This window comes from Mauremys mutica, chromosome 3 (genome assembly GCF_020497125.1).
Source record: "Mauremys mutica isolate MM-2020 ecotype Southern chromosome 3, ASM2049712v1, whole genome shotgun sequence".
NCBI lineage: Eukaryota > Metazoa > Chordata > Testudines > Geoemydidae > Mauremys > Mauremys mutica.
This window is the reverse complement of record NC_059074.1, coordinates 43,406,526-43,426,646: the sequence shown is the minus strand read 5'-3', so window position 1 is coordinate 43,426,646 and position 20,121 is coordinate 43,406,526. Positions and strand designations below refer to the sequence as shown.

The following is a 20,121-nucleotide window of genomic DNA, read 5'->3' as shown; positions in this document are numbered from 1 at the left end:
GCAAGTAGAGGGGCCTATACAAAGTTCAGTGCAACATCGAGATCCAAGTGTGTCCCAAAACGTGATGCTTTATTCTTTCATTATACAATCTGTCAATCTGTAACAATGAGAGAATGTTGAAAATCTGACAAGATAGATTTAAATCAGAGCTGTCAAATGATCAAAAAAATTATCACAACTAGTGATTAATCACAGTTTTAATCACACTGTTAATAATAGAATACCAATGTAAATTCAGCATGGAAGCATGTCCTCTGGAATGCTGGTTGAAGCATGAAGTGGCATAGGAATGTATAGCATATCTGGCAGGTAAAGACCTTACAATGCCGACTACAACAGTGCTATGTGAATGCCTGTTCCCACTTTCAGGTGACATTGTAAACATGAAGCGGACAGCATTATCTCCTGTAAATGTAAACAAATGTGTTTGTCTTAGACATTGGCTGAACAAGAAGTAGGAGTGAGTGGACTTGTAGGCTCTAAAGTTTTACATTCTTTTCTTTTTGAGAGTAGTTATTTAAAAAAATAATTCTACATTTGAAGTTGTACTTTCACGATAAAGAGAGTGCAATACAGTACTTGTATGAGGTGAATTGAAAAATACTATTTCTTTTATCTTTTTTATTGTTGTGCAAATATTTGTAATAAAAAATAATATGAAGTGAACACTGTACACTTTGTGTTCTGTGTTGTAATTGAAATCAATGTATTTGAAAATGTAGAAAAACATCCAAAAATATTTATAAGAAATTTAATTGTTATTTTATTATTGTTTAACAGTGCAATTAAAATTGCAATTAATCATGACTTTTAAAAAATCTAGTTTATTTGTTTTGGGTTAATCGCTTGAGTTAACTGCAATTAATTGACCACCCTAATTTAAATATGTGCGAAACTATTTGTATACATGATAAAGTTTTTTAGGCAATGAGTCATGGTGGCTATTGGTAGGTTAATATTTCTGAAAGAAAATAAGCACAGTTTGTGATTTTGAGTATTAAAACTATCTCCAAACTGGGGTGGGGGGATTCCCATGGAATTTGGAGCAGGAAGTGTTGCAATTTGAGTTGCCTTTTGTTAGTAATTTAATTTCTTTAGCTATCAGTCTCATCCTGTATAATTTTATAGCAGTAATGGTTTCACACAGAAAACTCTTTGTATTGACATGTCAAACTGACAATCATAAATAGCATGATTAAACTCCAGAGTTCAGATCTGAGTAATATATATAATGTGGCTTCAGATCTGAACTGACATATTTTAATAGTCTCTAATTCATAAATATGGATTCTTCTGTCCTAAAACGTTTGTCATTTCAGATAGATAATTTCTAATGACTTAAACCATCTAATCTTTCTGTCTCTCAAAAAGCGTTGATGCTTCAGTTTAGTCATGTAAATCCATATTTAGTCACCTAAATCAGAGTGGCCTGATTTTCAGAGGAGTTGTACCCCTAGTAGCCCTCACTGAAGATAGCACCCTCTGAAACCAGGCTACTTTTGTTTAGATTCCGAAATGTGGAATTTAGGCACCTAAGTTTGAAAACATTGGTAACAGTATAATCTGTACAGCACTGATTTGTTGATTATGTCAGTGTCTGTATTTGTGTACTGTAGCATGAAAAAATGTATTATGAACATTTGTTTATAATTCTGATTACTTTCCCATACAGGTGCACATATTCAATTTCTGAATTTCTCTACTGAAGCTAATCATGACTTTCTTGAAATTCAGAATGGGCCTTACCACACCACTTCTATGATAGGCCAGTTTAGCGGAACGGAACTCCCACCATCTTTGCTAAGTACAACTCACGAAACACTCATCCATTTTTATAGCGATCACTCAGAGAATCGACAAGGATTTAAGCTTGCATACCAAGGTAAGTAATAATTAAACCACCAAACCATTTAGAGAATGATAAGAGGCATGCTAACTTACTTATTATGGAATGACCTCAAAATATTTCTTTTGCTTTTTCAAAAATGATTATGACACTGTATAGCTCTTATACAGTGTTTTTCAAGCATAGACCTCAAATTACTTTACAAAGGAAGTTATGTACCAGTATCTCTGCTTTACAGATGGGGAACCTGTGGCAGGAGTGAAGTGACTTGCCAAAGTTACTGGTAGAGCTTACAATAGAACCCAAGTCTCTTCAATCCCATTCTAGTGGTTTATCTATTGGTTTAGTTTGCTGCCTTTTATTGCACTGCTGGCCAAATTTAGTAGTCCTCATTATTAGGTTTGTACTCATTTCAATAGGAGTTTTACCTGAGTAAGACTAGTCAAAACTGAATAAGAATTTCAGGATTTGGTCATAATTATTTAGAAAGTGTGTGTATATATTATAAAATAGAAATATTTGTAAAATGTTGAATTTTGCAATGTAAATTCCTGTGAAAAGAAACAGAAACTCACAATGCCAAGAAATGCAACTAAAACAAATACATTCAGGTTTGTATAAGCACATCCAAGCCCCTACAAAGATTTATGCATGTGCTTAACTTTAACTACTGTGATTAGTCCTACTGACTTTGGTGCATCTCTTCAAACTGTATACAATAAAGTATATGCATAAATCTTTGCTGAATCAAGGCCTAGATTTTTTATAATGATTAAATTAATGAAATAGAACATATGAACTGTTTAATGTTTCACCTATCTTACTTTTTGTTTATTTTCTTCTCATCTCTCATTTTTTCTGTTGATAAATATAAATAACATGACTAATTAGTGCACATTTCTATAACTTTAACATGATACTGTGATCTGTAATCACTGTTGCAGGGCTAAGGGCAGAACAATGAGAGAGAATGGCTGGCTGTAGTCTTGGGTTTGAACAGAAAGCACTCTCTGGTTAGGATGTTATTGTGGGAGTTCTGGCTTAATTGAAATCTGATACCAGCTTTAAAAAGGTCTCTTATTGTTATGGTCCAGTGTGAAGGTGGTCTGGCTTAGTAGTCAGAGCAGGAGTCAGGTCTAGTGGGAGGTGCATGTGTCCAGGTTGGCGGATGAAGCCAAGGGATAGAACCTAAGTCAACTGTCAATTACTAGAGCCAAGGGTCAAGCCAGAGTCAGGGTCAGAAGTTGGAGGCTGGGGTCAGAGCCATGATACCCATATGCCTTCCCCTGATGGTCAGAAACTTAAGGAGAGGGAAGGTCAAGCACAGATCAGGAGCACAGTGGGAACAAGAGCAAAGGCAGTGGTGAAGCAGGAGTCAGGAGTGGAGCAGGGATCAGGAACAGGGTTGGGTGCAGGAGGCAGGCACAAGCAGAGTCCAATGCAGCCACAACAGGAAATCACCATGTTGCTCAGACAAACTCCTTGTGCCTCTTTCTGACATAAATAGTGTGGTTGAACCAATTAGTGGAGCTGTGTGATCCTCCAAACAGAGAGCCCATAGGTGGTGCCTTAGTTGAAGCTATAGTCCTATTAGCTTCTTGGCCCACAAGGTTTTTGTAGACCTTGGGTAGAGGCCAGGATGCAGCAGCTATCTGGGGACTCCCGGGTCTGGTTTCAAGACACACGACATCACACTCATGTTCTTTCAAGGCAGTTTTAGAAGCAGTAAACTAAAAAATACTATAACATAAACACAGTACAAGCCCATACAGGATAGCTCCTGATTTTTCTCCAAAGCTCTCTGTCCTAGCTTCTGGCTAGCATAATCCCAGTGTCTCTCTCCCTACAGATTGTAACAAATTTTCCTTTAACTATATTGAGTCCAAATAAGCTCAGTTGTACTTCAGACCTCAAACTTCAAGCCATTATCTGGCTCTGATATCATTTGCTAGACACACCATTGTGACTAGAATGGCAAGATTTCAGCATCCCCTCCAGAGGCGGGAAGAAACTAATTTGTTTTAGGATTTTTTCTCTGTGGTATCTTTGGGGAGGTAGGGAGGTAGGGCTTGGTCTGGTATGGGGTTTCTTGTAGTGTTGATGTTGGCTTTATCTCTTTCGTGTCCCTGATGGAAAATGTGGTTTTCTTTTGTCTTTGTTGGCATTTAAACAAACCATCATCTGCCTATCCTGTTGCTCCTGTTTAGAGTTCTGGCAGAATACAAGGAAGACTGTTAGTGATATTTCATAACAAACATTGTAATATCGTAATACTGCACAACATGTTGACAGTTGTACCTGGTAAAGTTGAATCTCAAAATTCCACATACCATATAATTCACACAACAAAATTCCTGGGTCATTTTATTAACTGCATTGTGATTTATTAGTAGGGTGCTGAGTGAGAGTTCATATCCATATTTTTGAATGGGGAATGGTAATTAATCAAGAGGACATATCACTGATTCAGAGAGCTCTAGGTGGCTTGGTAAACTGGGTGCAAGCAAACAGTATGTGTTTTAATAGTGCCAAATGTAAATGCATACTTCTAGGAACAAAGACTGTACACTTTGCTTACAGTGTTGGAGACTCCATCCTGTACCTGAAAAATATTTGGGGTCATCATATATAATCAGTTGAACTTGAGCTCCCAGCAAGAAGCTGTGGCCAAAAAGAGCTATTGTGATCCTAGGATGCATAAATAGGAGAATCTCAAGTAAGAGTGGAGAAGTTATTTTACTTCTGTATTTGACACTGGTGCTGACACTGCTGGAGTACTGTGTCCAGTTCTGGTGCCCACAATTCAAGGAGGATGTTGTTCAATGGAGAGGGTTCAGAGAAAAATGATTAAAGGATGAGAAAGCATGTCTTATTGTGATAAACTCAAGAAGCTCAATCAATTTAGCTTAACGAAGAGAAGGTTCATGGGTGACTTGATTACAGTCTATAAGTACCTGCATGGGGAACAACTCTTTAAAAATGGGCTCTTCAGTCTTGCAGAGAAAGGTATAACATGATCCAATGGCTGGAAGTTGAAGATAGCAAAATTCTGACAGGAAATAAGGAGTACATTTTTAATGGTGAAACAATTTACCAAGGGTTGTAGTGCATTCTCCATCACTGACAATTTTAAAATCGTGATTGGATATTTTTCTAAAAGATATGCTCTAGGAATTATTTTGTGCAAGTTCTATGGCCTGTGCTATACAAGAGGTCAGAGTAGTTCATCACAATGGCCCCTTCTGGTCTTAAAAGCTATGAATCTATGACTCGGTGAAGTAAAGTAGAATCATGACTGACACAAGAAACTGTGAGCGCCACTCCTGTTTTGACTCACCTTAACTACTGGAGAGAGTAGGGGGGAGTTAATCCTAAAATTAATTAAGGAACGTATTAGAAAACATTAAAAACCTGATGAGGTAAAGGCCCTATAAGCATTTTTTAAAGCAGGCAAGAAAAGAGCAAGATAGTTCCTAGTGATTATATATTCTTTGTGAAGATGATTTCAGTGGTCTATCGAAGGAAATCTTGTTTCTATGCACTAGAGACTTTTTGAAGTAACAGTTTGTAAATGATTACATGAAGAGTCTAGAAAAAATTGAGATGGTCCAGTGAAGTGGTAATAATTTAGGAAAAATTGGCTAATAGGTGACTAAACTAGAGAATTGTGGCTCAGGAACAAAGTTTAGTTAAATTAGCTGGGATTTGGATATTTAAATGTAACAACTGAAAACTAAAATTTGGAATTATTTTCTTCTCAAAATGTACAGCTATTTTTAAACGTGAACTTATATATTTCCACTGATATAAAAAAGAAGGAAACCAAAGCAACTTTCCTAACAAAGGCTACTTATTTAGATGCCCTGCCATTCAATCATTCTTACTGTTATAAATAGCATGTAAAATGTGGAGTGACTAATTCCTGAATGCTATACTTGTGAAACATGGTATGTTGGCCTGTCAAAAATTCTCTGGCCAATTGCTAATTCAATTGGGAAAACAAGACAATCTATTCAGTTAGGAACTGACAGAATAAAAATTGAATTGACTCCTAAAGTGTTTGTAATTTGTTTACAATAAAGTCAGAAAAGGACAACCATAGTTACTCTTGAAAATGTTCTGTGAATACAATTTTTAATACAAAACAAAATCTTTCTGATGTGTGAAAGCTGTTTTTGCTGTGAAACATTGTTTCATGTGGTGGCAAGTGATGTAAAGAAAGGTTTAATTGGCTGAGTTTGTGAGGCCCTTACACTCAACTTGATGGTATTTCTTTGTTTAGATGTTTGGATGTAACAGGGAATCAGTTACAAAATTTCAGGGAATGTTCAAAGCATCAGTAGGGTTTTCCCAATGATGTGGGTGAAAATGGGGAAAACTGAAGGGGAGAAATGGGTAATGTTCTGAGCCACTGGCATCTGGGTAGCAAGCTTGCAGTTCAACCATCTCTGTAATTTATTATAGATCAGAGAACCGGTTGATGGCAGTCAATACTACATTCCAGCAGGGCCAGTGCAAGGAAGTTTCGCGGCCTAGGTGAAACTTCCACCTTGCACCCCCCGCAGCTCTGTGGCAGCTCCCCCCGCTGCCCTGAGGCACCCCCCATCCCCTGCGGCAGCTTCCCCCCTCCCCAGGGAGCCATGCGGCACTTCCCCACCCCAGCTCACCTCTGCTCCGCCTCCTCCCCGAGAACGCTGCCCCCACTATAATTCTCCTCCCCTCCCAGGCTTGCGGCGCCAAACAGCTGATTGGCGCTGCAAGCCTGGGAGGCGGGAGAAGTGGAGCAGTGACTGCGCGCTCGGGGAGGAATGCTGTAAAAAAAAATTGGGGGCACCACTTTTTGGCGCCCCCAAATCTTGGCGCCTTAGGCAACTGCCTAGTTCACCTTAATGGTAGCCCTGGCCCTGCATTTCAGCATAACAATGCTCCTTATTTTAGCCCTGCCCAGCCTCTCAGTAGAATTTAAAAATATTGACATACTGAAAGAGAAAGAAAGAAGAGTAGAAATGGTGGGTGGAATGGGAATGAGGAAGAGGTAATGCACACACAGCCCCTGGCATGGGACGGGAGGGAGAATGGGGCTCTTGGTATAGAGGCGCCTGGTGGGGGACTGGTTACACATAGCTTCTAGCTTTGAAGGGAAGGAGGGGTCACACAGAATTTTTTGTAGGGTAAGAACTGGTGACCCTGTTATGGAGTGGAAGTTGAGATGGGGGGGGGAAGAGGGCATAAAGGGGCATGGAGGGTCACACAGAGGCCCTGGCATGGAAAGAGAATAGGGAACCCTAGCTTGAGGCATGGAGGGCATACAGAGCTCCTGGCATGCAGGGGGAGAACCTAGGCAACCTTAACTATTGCTGTCAGTTCTACTCATACTTAAAGAGAACTTCCTGAACCATAGACAGACACGGGAGCAAAATTTAAATGAACAAACACAAGGTTGCATCATATGACACAGCTGAGATTTTTATTCCATTTCACCAATTCACAAAATTATCTTTCCATGAACTGTAGGAAAAATTGAGTTATTAGTGATGTATGATACAGATATTATCAATAGAATTATATATATTGTCTCTAGGTAAATCTCGAGTTTAACATTTTTGTCAAAGGGAGCGATAATAATAATAAGTAATAATAACAAATAAAATCCATTAAATATTCAGACTGTCATGGAAAAGGAGATATTTCAACTATGTCGTGTTTTGCAGCTGGTAAAATACAGATAGTCACTACGTGAATGTGATAAAAAAAAATGAGGACTGTAATCACAGCCACAGTTTTTGCTTAAGCTGCAGAATTTAATTGTATATCACATTATCTCAAAACGGAATGATCAACTAATAAGTCCCAAGAATAAATAGTAACGTCAGCCTTTTCAGAACTCTGTTTGAAAATAACTTGGTGTACTTATGATTGTATTTTCATGATCTATGTTCCTAAAACAGCAACGCAACATAGAGCCATTAAGGAGAAATAACACTATGTATATTAATAGAAATGTATGATTTTAAAAATATAAAGCTGGGGGGATCAAATAATAGGAACAAACAAACAAAATACTAGGACCTTCTCCACGTAGAAATATACCACCCAACAACACAACAATTCTCATTCAGGCAAATATGTGAGGCCAGATGGGGGGCCAAATAGAGATGGATGTAATCAGACAGTTTCTGTACCAAACAAACTATGTAGAGCTTTTAATGCACAGCAAATATTGTATCTTTTCTTTTTTTAAGAAACAGCATACAGAAATAACACCAAGAGATTAGTAATAATCACTGTGTCTCCATGTGCTCCCACATACCTTGCCTCTCTCTGCACCCCTCCCTAACTATGCCCATGCATGTTACCTCTTGGGAATGAGTGGCCCTTTAAAAATTGATCATCCCCTTTTCTATGACTCTTTATCATGATCTTTGGAGTGGAGATGGGGATAGCACTTTCCCTAATCTCAACAGCCCTTCATCTGTGAGAGGGAGCAAATCTTCTCTCCCATACAGGATCTCACGGGGATGAGATGTCCTTTTAAATTCAGAGAGTCCTTCTCAGTCAGCTGCCTTGAAGTGCCCTATGGATCAGGGGCTGAGGGAGTCAGACAGTTTAGTTTGTTTGCTTGAATTGCAGACCTTTTTAGGGACGTTCTTGTTTCCCTTTGGTTCTTAGGTGGCTAGCATGGGCTCCAGGCTCTTTTCCATGTGGATGTGTAATGCTTATAAGAAGCACATGGAATCTTTTTAAAGGGAATAAGGCAATACACCACGTTTATCGAGAGTACAGTTTAAATATTAAAATCAGCATATGCTTACATTCTCTCTCTCTGTCTCACACACACACACACACACACACACACACACACACACACACACACACACACAAAGGTTTCTGCAGCTGGATCTTATATTTACCAATCCTTATTGTTGCTCAGTCTGTTCCAGTGGCCAGCTGAAACTGTACACGAGGAATGGGGAGCTTGGCTCAGCTCTGATGTTGATGCAGAATGAATCCAAAATCCCATGGCAATACACCCTTCTTTTATAGTAATAAGTTACCATACAAGTCTATGGCACACCGGAGCTGTTAGTCAAGAGTGCACCCAACCAAGCTGTTACTGGGAGTATCCGCAGCTGTTTCGTATCTCATTTCTCTGGCTCCACTCTTTATTTTGTCCTTGGGGCATATGCCTTTGCTTTAGGGTCATCAATCTGCCATCCGGGTGAAAGTTGGCGCCTCTCGACTCCTCCACTTCCTTCTTAACCATCCAGCCCAGCTGTCTTTTCTCAGATAATTACCATACATTTTTCACTCACATACCAAACAGTAAATAAGGCAATTACAGCCATAAACTTCTGTCCTTCTAACATTAAAATCATTAGTGCAATCAGCAAAAAATAAACTCAGAACAATTTCTTCTTTCTAATTCAAGGCTACAATTTCTTCTTACTAATTCAGAGCTAGCAAAATGGAGTATAAAGCAAAATGATTGTGCCCTGCTAATGTCCTCATCACAGTCTCTGGGGAAGGGACGGGGTATTTTCTCCTTGTGACAGGTCCCTCACCCCGCTGGGTGCCGCATGGAACTGGAGTACCACTGAGCCCACCTGACCCACCAGCCTGGGTTCCCTTTACACTGTACTGCTGTGACCAGCCTGCCAAGCCCTCTCTCAGGCTCCAGTCTGCACCTTCACCAGCACACATACAGCTGCAGAAATATACAGATGCTATGACCAGCTCTGAATGAGCAGGCTTCAGCTAAGGAACTTCCCAGCCACTTAGGCACCCCCCGGCCCGAGTGTAAACCAAAAATTATACTGACTTACACTGCACAGGGAACTGTACAGTGAAAGCTCATGAAATTCGCCCTCTCCCTCAATGTGGAGAGGAAATATACAACAGCTTTTTACCCCAAGTTATGACTTCCACACACTGGTTTGTGATAAAGCAAAAACAAAAATTTTAACTACGAAAGATAGATTGTAAGTGATTATAAGGGATAGCAAACAGATCAAAGCAGGTTACCTAGCAAATAAACAAAAATGTAATCTAAGCTTAATATACTAAAGAGATTGGATATGAGTAGCAAATTCTAACCATAAATGATGATATAAGCTGGCTGCAGGCTCATAAAGGGCAAGCTGCACTTGCTTGCAGCTTAAAACCCCACGTATTCCTTTCAAAGGCTAGTAATCCCTCTAGCCTGGGTCCATCTCTTCCCCTAGTTCAGTTCTTGTTCCTCAGATGTTTCCAGGAGTTTCTTTGGATGGGGGGGTCAGTGAAGAACCACAATAATGTCACTCCCCCACCTTAAATAACTTTTGCATATGTCAGGAACCCTTTGTCTCTAAGCTTGGTTCCTGGTCAGTGGAAAAACACTGGTATTCCAAGATGGAGTCCAGTACCTGGTGACTTGGTCACATGTTCCTGTAGGGTCATAGCAGCCGTGACTTGGACGCTGTTTGTAGTGTCTTCAGGAAGACTCTGGTGGGAAGTAAACTTCTAAGGCTTATTATTTTCTCTAATGGCCCTTCCCAGCCTGTCATCTAGACTGACTGCATTCTGCCTAGTGGGCATTCCCCAGGTGTAAACACATTTTTAATAGATTTATAATAGATGCATAAACAATATTCCTAACTTCAGATACCAAAATGATACATAATAATATTACTGCGATGAATATGGGGTGTAATGTCACACTCCTCTCTTCCTATCTCTCTATTTCACAGGATTCCCCTTCCCTTTGGAGACTACAGTGCTCACTTCTGGCCATTTTTTAAGTATTCTCGTAAGCTTTGGCATAGGATTCAGCATGCTTCTTCCCCTTTCATAAGCTCTCTGTCTTGGGAGGGAGAGGGAATGCTGGAACTACATGTTACAAGCTGCCATGTTAAGGACAAAGAGTTCTTTGCCTAATTCACTCTAATTCAGTGATTACTGTTTCTTGCCATATGACAGACCCCTTGTCACTCTGTTCCATATCATGTGAATAGGGCCAGCACATAAAGTCTTCCCTTTTATTTCCACCAGTCCTGCATCCTGGACACTTATTAAGAGAGGAGGGAGGGGTCCTGCCTGCCTGCTGGATATTAACCAAATAGTAAGGCCTACTCCAAGGTTAAATACTTGTAAAGAAAAAAATATATTCATATTGATTGTCTATGATTCCTTAGAAAAACAAATTCAAACTATTTCATACAGTTTGGAAGGTGAAATTAAAGGCAAGAAACCTGACAGTTTCTGATGCAAGGAGTTACAGGGTGTTTTGCAAACGTTTTTTTTGAGGACGGCACATGTGTGGTCTGGTTGTCACATAGGAGATATGAGGGGGTTGAGCATGCTTAGTATAGATGGAATCCTCAGAGAATTTAGCTGCTAGTCTATAACAACTTCTACTGAACATGTGAAAACTGAAATTATTCAGGGGCTTATACTGTGGCCAAATGTGGGTGGACTTCTACATGGCCAGTACAATGCACATGCCTAACATCAGAGCAATTCCTCTGCCAAATTTCAAGTCCCTGCTGTAATGCATAAGGATGTTGCAACTTTTCAGTGTAATGCTTATAATATTTTTTTTAACATGAACAAAACAATGTATTTTCCCCTAACTTCATTCTTGGAAATGGCTGAACAATTTATTACACCCTCCCCCACCCCCACCGCTCCCCAAAAAAGCCTGAGGAACATACTTGGCATGGAAGATCTCATACTGAATGTTTAAAGTTTAGCAACCTTATAAGCAATTGAAAACAGTTGTCCTATAACGGAAAGTGTTAGGCCACTTTAATTATAGGTGATGTTCCCAGCTCCATTGTGTGAATGGTTTTCACCTAAAGACCCTGTTATACTGATTATAAGTCAAGAATTGGATTGCTAAGCACTGATTTGTGAATTATAAATTATATGCCTAATTAATAAATCATAAAACTGTCTATGAATTATGTGGCTCATTTTTGTCATACTAGTGACTTTTAAGTTAAATTGTACATCTGAGTTATAAACCATGTCATTGATTTATAAGTCTTAACAGAGGTCAAATATGTTATTGGTTGATATGGCTGCCATAATACAGTATCACTGGCAGAAAGTTGTATAAATTAAAAATATGACCTTTCTGACAGAATGAAATGAAACTGATATACTCTTACAAAAAGGACAAGAAATACAGGTAAACGAAGAGTCTATGACAACAAAGGCATTTACCAACTAATTGGTGAGACTATGTACTGTATATTAAAGGTGTGGCTGCAAGGGGCCGTTAGCATATTTATTTAAACTGAGGAATTTCAGATACTCTTAACTCACAAATGTACTCTTGATTATATTTGGCCATGCAATAAAAGCTCTTGGGGTTAGAGCAAAGTGTCGCCCTCCGCCCCTCTCTTTGAATGAAAGAAAGTGCCATTTCTAATTACAGAAATGCAAAAAGGGAGAGGGGGAAGATTGAGGAGGGGGGGTTTATGAATTTAGATGACTTTTCATAATAATACAATTTAAAAAGAGTTTGTTTTTTAAAAGTAATCAAACAAAACCCCACTACTGCAGTATTAAGGATCCTGAGGTCTGAATAGTTGCTGTAGGGTAAGCCACAATCTAGAGGTGGAGAAGAGAGTGTCAGGGATTTAAAGTGAGATAAGGTGGGTGAGGTAATTTCTTTTATTGGGCCAACTTCTGTTAGTGAGAGAGAGAAACTTTTGAGTTTTCGCAGAGCTTTTATCAGGTCTGGGAAAGTCCTTTTATATGGTATAAAGAAGCCAAAGATGAGGTGGAGATCTCATCTTGTTACTCCTGGGGATCAAAAGTGTTCCAGGCGACAGCCACAAAAGATTTACCTAATGCATTCTCCCTCTTTCTCAAACACACTTACCTCCATACTTAATATGGTTTGACCACACTGAAAATGATGGGCTCTATCTAGCAGAAAATAATAGGCATTCTAAATTCCAGAAACCGTGAAAGGTTCAAAATTGCTCAAATCGCCTTTCATCTCTGGAAAGATGTGCAGAGGTGCCATAGAGGAAAAGAAGTGATGGAAAAGTATTGTCTTACTTTGCTGTTACACAGCTCATGATTCTCACACTCACCTAAGAACCTCAATCTGGATTCTGTGCTGGGCCTCACTATGTTCCCCAGAGACATTGCAAAAGGGAAATAATGTCTTCCAGTTTTTTTAGGTACTAAACTGGGAAGCAGGAGGGCTGGGTTCTATTCCTAGCTGTCCATAGACTTCCCGTGTGATGTTGGGCAAGACTATCGTAATGCATACACATAAGAGAGCTGAAGAAAGTTGCATAGGTAATCTTAATTGTATCCTTTTCTTATTTTTGAGTATTTCATCATGTCTAACACACTTTTAATATATTGTTCCTGGGTAATATTATTTTCTGCTTGGAGTGTTTTAGATGTGCACAATACTTTCTGAAAAATTTAAGAAAGTAGGTCTCTAACCCAAATTAATGTAACTAAGAAAACTTGTGAATATAAGATAATACAGAGTTAAATGTTACAATCTTTTTCTAATTTGTAGTCTTCTCTATAACTAGTGCACACAAATTACACATGGGAAGATCAAATGTTGATATAAGATCACTTTAAAAATCAGATATTTTATATTTAGCTGTGGCTGAAGATTAAATTGAAGCTTTGTCTCACAATTCCTTTACATTGTTTTGTTTAATTCAGGCTCTCACTACAGTTTCTTTGCTGTAACACTGTAAATCATTTTTAAAGCTCAATAATAAAACAAGTCTTTGAAAAAGATATTAGTTTAAAAAAAGAGAAAAAAAGGGGAATTAGAACTTTATATAGCAGGATTTGGGCATAATACTTTATAATGATAGAATAACAAATAGTTCTGTTAAATCAGGTGCAGTTGTTACATACATCAAAGAATGGAGAATAATATAGAAATTTATATTAAAAGTACAAAGCACTGAGATACAAATTGCCTGAGTGCCTTATACATCATGATATAATTGTCAAATCATCATGTGACTTAGTCACTTGCATGATTTATAAATCAACCATATGATTTATGCTAGATGTCACTTGCATGTTTTCTCATTACAATTTCCGCCATGTTTTTTTAACCATTTTCTCTTCATCTTTGGGTGCTATTGCACATTTGAATGACTCTCAAGATTGCTATCATCTAGTGAGAAGCATGATACTTCTCAGTTTCTGGAAGTACAATATAATAAATACGCTATTCCTCACAAATTTTACTTAGCTAATATTCCTTTAATTAAAGAAGTATCTGAATACCTGTTTAGTTATTTTTTTAAAACAACAACAACACAACCAAAACATTTCCCCATATTGAGATGGTCTTTTTTTTTTAATAACATCCCTCATATTTCTATATCCCTCAGCAAAGTGTTATTGACAGAGTAGGGCTCCTACGTTTGCCTGAGATGTGCTTGTAGCTCTCCTGTCCTATAGATCATCCATGCAGAATATTGCTCTAAATACCGTGAACTGAATTTTCAAGGGTTGGCTCCAGAACTTATCATAATAACCCTGCAGACTACAAATAATTATTTAAAAAATATATATGGAAGCAAATTTACCCTACAAGCAATGCACTAGCATTCTTCCCACATAATTTTCATCTCTTGGGAGAATTGTACAGATCCACAAAGTTACAGTACTTGTTATCCCAGTTATCTCTTGATCCGACAACCCTATAGCCAGGTATCCACTTAGTCTGTGAAACCAACCAGCTTTTCAAATTTGAATAGTTTGATAATTAGCACTAATTAATATTTTTTTCATACTGTTCTCTGACTGTATGCTCGTTGTGGCAGGGACTGTCTTTATGCCTGAGTCCTGTACAAGGACACTGATGGTGTTTAACATACATTGATAGATTTAAGCATATTTAACAAAATGTTACCAAATCCTAATGGAATTTTCATATTTTATTTTTTTTGCATTTCCTTTCCAAACATAATGGATTTCAATTATTGCCAAGCTAACGTTACATGTAAATAGAAATGGTTTGTCTTTCTTATTAGCCTCTTTCTTTAGCCTCATTTATCAAATAATATCAGAATCTATTGTTTCCATTATCAAAATCTCTTCCATGATTTGTGATGTCACAAACACTGGATTATGGTATCAATGAATAAATCATGGCAGAGGAGTAAGTTTAGTATACAAGAATCCTCTCTTTTGCAAATCTTTATCATAATCAGCAATTCTTGAAAGGAAATTTTGGGAAAAATACCTAATAACGGCCTTGATTCAGGAAATCACTTTTATGTGCTCAACATTAAGCATGTGCTTAAGTGCATCTCTATTCAGGAAAGCACCTAAACACATGCTTAAGTCACTTGCCTGATTAGTTGGTGTCAATATTAACTACAGTAAGTTAAACATGTATATGTCATAAAGTCCTCCAGAGAATGACTAGCTTTGGGGGAAAAAAAACATTCAAGAATGCGTACTTCACCTTTATTATTATATTTTTAACAATTTAAGCTTTATGGCAAGTGTTAATATAAAATACGCTTGGATAATCACTCTTTGAGCTTATATTTTGACAGCAGTATTATCTAACTGTAAATTGGATGTTCTGTGAAAGAGCAGGGCATTCTGAATCTCTGTTATCAAGGACAGGAAGGTAGTATTACTTTATCCAGAATATGCAAGAAGAAATAGAATCAGACCAACATTTTCAAATGTGGCACCAGTATGTAGCCTGAATTTCATGGATGCTGAGTACCCTCATCTCATTGGAAATGTTCGACACTCAATTTAAAAAAAAATCAGTCTGTTTGTTAATTCTGTAAATAAGATTAATTAAAGCCACATAGTATTGATACCCAGGACTTCTTTTACTAAGTTTCTGTACCTTTTCTCAGTGAATGTGAAGCATATTATTTCCTGTATATGAATAGGTTCAATGTATTTTGTGAGTTCTGTAATGTTTAATTTTTGAAGTAACATTATTTCAGAGTATATTTGAAAATAATATTAGAAAAGCAGACTTTGGAGATGTAAGATTTGTCTGTTAATATTATTAAGAGTTTTTGCTATGTAAAGCCATGGAATGCCATGTGTCTGCATTTTGACTGCTTCTAGTAGTAATATAGATCTTAGTTTGCTCATACTCTTTTTAAATTATGTGTACACATATATTTTTAATTTATTAAACTAGTTATACCTTTATGCCTCTTTAATCTAAAAATATAGAATTGTTTGCCTTTGTGTATTATGGTAAAAATATTGTCAGAGTACCAATTAATCAGCTCATTAGAACCCAGAAAGTAAGCTATGTTTGGAGCAGAGAAATAAAATGGAAAGCAAATACAGGATTAATATAGTATCCTCATCTATAATTATCTGCTGTAAATTGTTAACAAGCTAGAGTTAGGGAGCCTTACAAAATACTTATTGAATCATACCTAGCCTATGCCCAAGCAAAGGATTTAATATAACTTACTTAAAAAAAGGGCCAAAACAGTAAAAAGGCATCCTCTGAAATTTCCTTCTTTTACATATGTGGTAACTGCAAATGCCTAATGCAGTTACCCCAGAACAAATGTTTGGCATGTACAAAGACTTAAAGGGGATAAAATCACTGAAAAGCTTGGGGGTCCTTAAACACACAAGCCCTGCACTGATTATTTTGCTCAGCCTCCCAACACAGGTTCCTTGAGCTTCCTTCCCAAACCCCTCAAATGAACTGTTCCTTCTAGTCCCTTTCCCTTTGAAAGAGTCATATTTCCCGTCTCCTAGATTTTTTTCTTCCCAGATCATCCAAATGGATGCTTCTTTTCCCATTGAGACATTGTGTTAGTCCCCTTATTACTGTAGACGCTAGGCATCTAGTCTTAATCTATCCCAGAAAATATTAGATAATCTATTTTAGATTAATATTTATTTCTGTTTTCTTCCAGCTTACGAGTTACAAAACTGCCCAGATCCTCCTCTTTTTTTAAATGGATATATAGTCAACTCGGATTACAGCGTGGGTCAATCAATATCATTTGAGTGCTATCCTGGGTATGTTTTAATAGGTCACGCTGTTCTCACTTGCCAACATGGGATCAACAGGAACTGGAACTATCTTTTCCCAAGATGTGAAGGTAATTTTGCAGTGGTATCTTAGTGTCAGAACTCATGCTGCTCTCTTATTATTTTAATTTGTATTCATATACTGTAGCTTTTCCTAAAAGTGACATCTTTATCAGATGCTGCACTAGTGACAACTCTGGTCAAAATATCAGCTGTAGTTCTAGAACCCTCTTAGCAGCAAATTCGCGTGCCCATAAAGGGCTTGACATTGCTGCCACTGAAGTTATGGGAAGTTTCACTAATGAAGGACACTCATGAAAGCGATTCTCAGCAACCGTTGCTGAATTGTTTAGTGAAGCTTGTGTTCCTTTCTTGAAGTTCTGCTTCTGTTTCCTTGGTGCCCGTGTGGAATGTGTACTGCATAAACTTTAGCAATTGTTCCACAATAGAACTTTTGTATGAAAGATGAAAGCACAAAAAGGCCTGTGACCAAGCCCCACACAAGATTATCTACACAGCGACACACAGGAAAATTAATCCAGATTAACTAAAGGTGTGAATTTAAAATGGGTTAAACCTCTGTGTGGACATGCACTCTGAATTAAAGTGTCCTTTATTTGTTTAACAAATCCACTTTAAATTCACACTATTAGTTCAGACTAATTTTCCTGAGTGTCTCTGTGTAGATAACCCTAAGTAGTCATGTGAGAAGTAAAGTATTGTCATGAATAAAAAACTGGGTAAGATACAGAAAACAAAGAATAGGAATAAATGGTCAATTTTCATCCTAGCAGAAGATTACAGTGGGTTCCACGAGTTTCCATTATAGGACCAATGTTCAGTATATTTATTAATGATCAGGAAAAGTGAGCAAACAGTCACATGACAAAAATTTGCAGATGACCCCAAATTACTGAGATTAGGCAGGACTGGAAAAGAGTGTGAGGAATTTCAGAGATACCTAAGGAAGCTAAGGTGAATGAGCCATTAAGAGTTTTGGAAAAAGAGATCAACCATCATGCTTTAGGGCATAACCCACACTCTGACTATTGGGAATTAGAAGGAAACTCTTTATCGCAGGGGTAGGCAAACCTATGGCACACGTGCCGAAGGCGGCACACGAGCTGATTTTCAGTGGCACTCATACTGCCCGGGTTCTGGCCACCGGTCCAGAGGGCTCTGCGTTTTAATTTAATTTTAAATGAAGCTTCTTAAACATTTAAAAAACCTTATTTACTTTACATACAACAATAGTTTAGTTATATATTATAGACATAGAAAGAGATCTAAAAATGTTAAAATGTATTACCGGCACACAAAACCTTAAATTAAAGTGAATAAATGAAGACTCAGCACACCATGTCTGAAAGGTTCCCGACCCCGGCTTCATAGGGATAGATTCCTACTGCAATCTCTTGGGCTTTCCTCTGAGGTAGTTGATCTTGACCACTATCAGAAACAAAAAGGTGAACTGTGGACCAATGGTCTGGTTCAGTATATCAATTCCTATATTCCTAAATTGTGAATAAACCACTGTGAATGATGCTTTCAATTTATTTTTATTTTTTTTCTGAGTGGTGCTCTCATGCCTGAACTGCAACTGTTCTGTAAGCCTGTATAGGTGCATACATGTTTTATGTGTATGTGTGTGTGCGCGTGCATGTGAGGCAGAGACAGTGAGAGAGATTTAGGATGAGAAGCATATACTGTTTCCTTCTTTTGACATTTAAACTCAATATTGTGAAATCTTGGCAACTAAAAAATCCACAGAAGTTAGCCCGAATTACCTCAAATTACTAAAATATATGACAATCTCAAATTAAACATATAGGAGAAGTACACATTATTGTACCTTTCATGGAATGCAAATGAACTACAAAGAAACAACACAATTAAAATAACATTCCAGCATTAGTAAATGAATTGCCTGGAGAAATGCAAAGCAATTAAAATGACCAACAGTTTCTCCCTTTTGACATGCAAAATATCCAGATGGAAACAGGAAATTAAATAACATTGTGTTTAAACTTCTAAAGAAATGAAATTCAACATTTTAAATATTATAATTATTTATTATTTTTATGACAATGCTTCGTAGTAACTAGCTGAGGAGAAGGCCCCATTGTGCTAGTTATTGTACAAACATAGAGTAATTGACAGTCCCTGTCCCAAAGAGCTTACAGTCTAAATAGACAAGACAGATAAAGGGGTAGGGAAATGACTGAAATCATATAAAGGAAGTGATCAATGTAATGGTGGGAAACATCATGTTAGTGCCACATTGTTATTTTACTTTTAAATTTAGATGGGGTTTTGTTTAGAAATAAGAGGATATTAGCTAGTGGAGAAAAAAAGAAGGGAGAAGGAGAGATTGAAAGAGGGGATATTGAGATCGGGACTGGACAGGAGAGGGAAATGAGGAGGAACATATGAAGGGCAGGAGGGGGAAGGCTGAAGTGTAGATAGTGTGAGGAAGGATGCAGGGGGGAGTTGGAGCAAACATATAGTCAACACAGGGAAGAGAATTCACAGATTCAAAACTGTAGAAAGCAACCTGATGACATCATCAATGTCCACCAGTCTCTGCAGTAGAACCTGCTAAGACTGTTCCTTGTACTTGTTCTGGCCATCTTTGCTTTCTTTTGCCCCTAGTGCTAGCTGGAATATCTTTCTTCCCAAGGCCATATCTTTCCTCCCTGGACTATCTTTCTTCCCCAAGCCTCCAGGACTTAGGGCAGGTCAATGTTACATGGATCCTAGTGCCCTTGTGAGTGGATGGGTGGATCACCGCTGCTCCACTGTTCTAGGTCCAGGGTCTAGTGATTTGATGCTATGTTACACAATCATTTACACTGTCCGTCTCCTTAATCTCTGAATGAATTAGTCCATAGATTTTGACGTCCCCCTACTCAAGTCTTGCCTCAAAACAAAAACACGTTTTAGACTTGAAATTGCTCATCATTTACCCAACAAAATAGTGACTCATGTTCTTATTTAATTTATATTGTCATTGAAGTCATCTGAGAGGCTGTACAATTTTAAAGTTAATAATTAAAATAAAATGTATCCCAGTAGCCAAAAATATTGAAATGGAAAAGCTAATGAAAAAAAATGAGAGCAAAATTATTGGAAAGGCATAGCTAAATAGAAAGGATCTTCACCGAGCCTTGAAGGCAGATACTGTACAAAGCCACAAGAAAAGATGTACTGTACTCAGGAAGGATTTTTTTTTATTGGAGTAACACAACAATCCA

The 20,121-nt window shown here is 37.8% G+C and overlaps 1 protein-coding gene across 1 annotated transcript in view; it reads left to right on the top strand.

Annotated features, from left to right (window-relative positions):
* CSMD1 (CUB and Sushi multiple domains 1) overlaps positions 1-20,121 on the top strand; it is a 1,651,174-nt gene that overhangs the window by 1,426,330 nt on the left and 204,723 nt on the right. The window contains exons 42-43 of the mRNA XM_045010124.1: positions 1,673-1,882; positions 16,750-16,938. Coding sequence (XP_044866059.1) covers positions 1,673-1,882; positions 16,750-16,938 — 399 coding nt within the window. The remainder of the gene's footprint in view (positions 1-1,672; positions 1,883-16,749; positions 16,939-20,121) is intronic.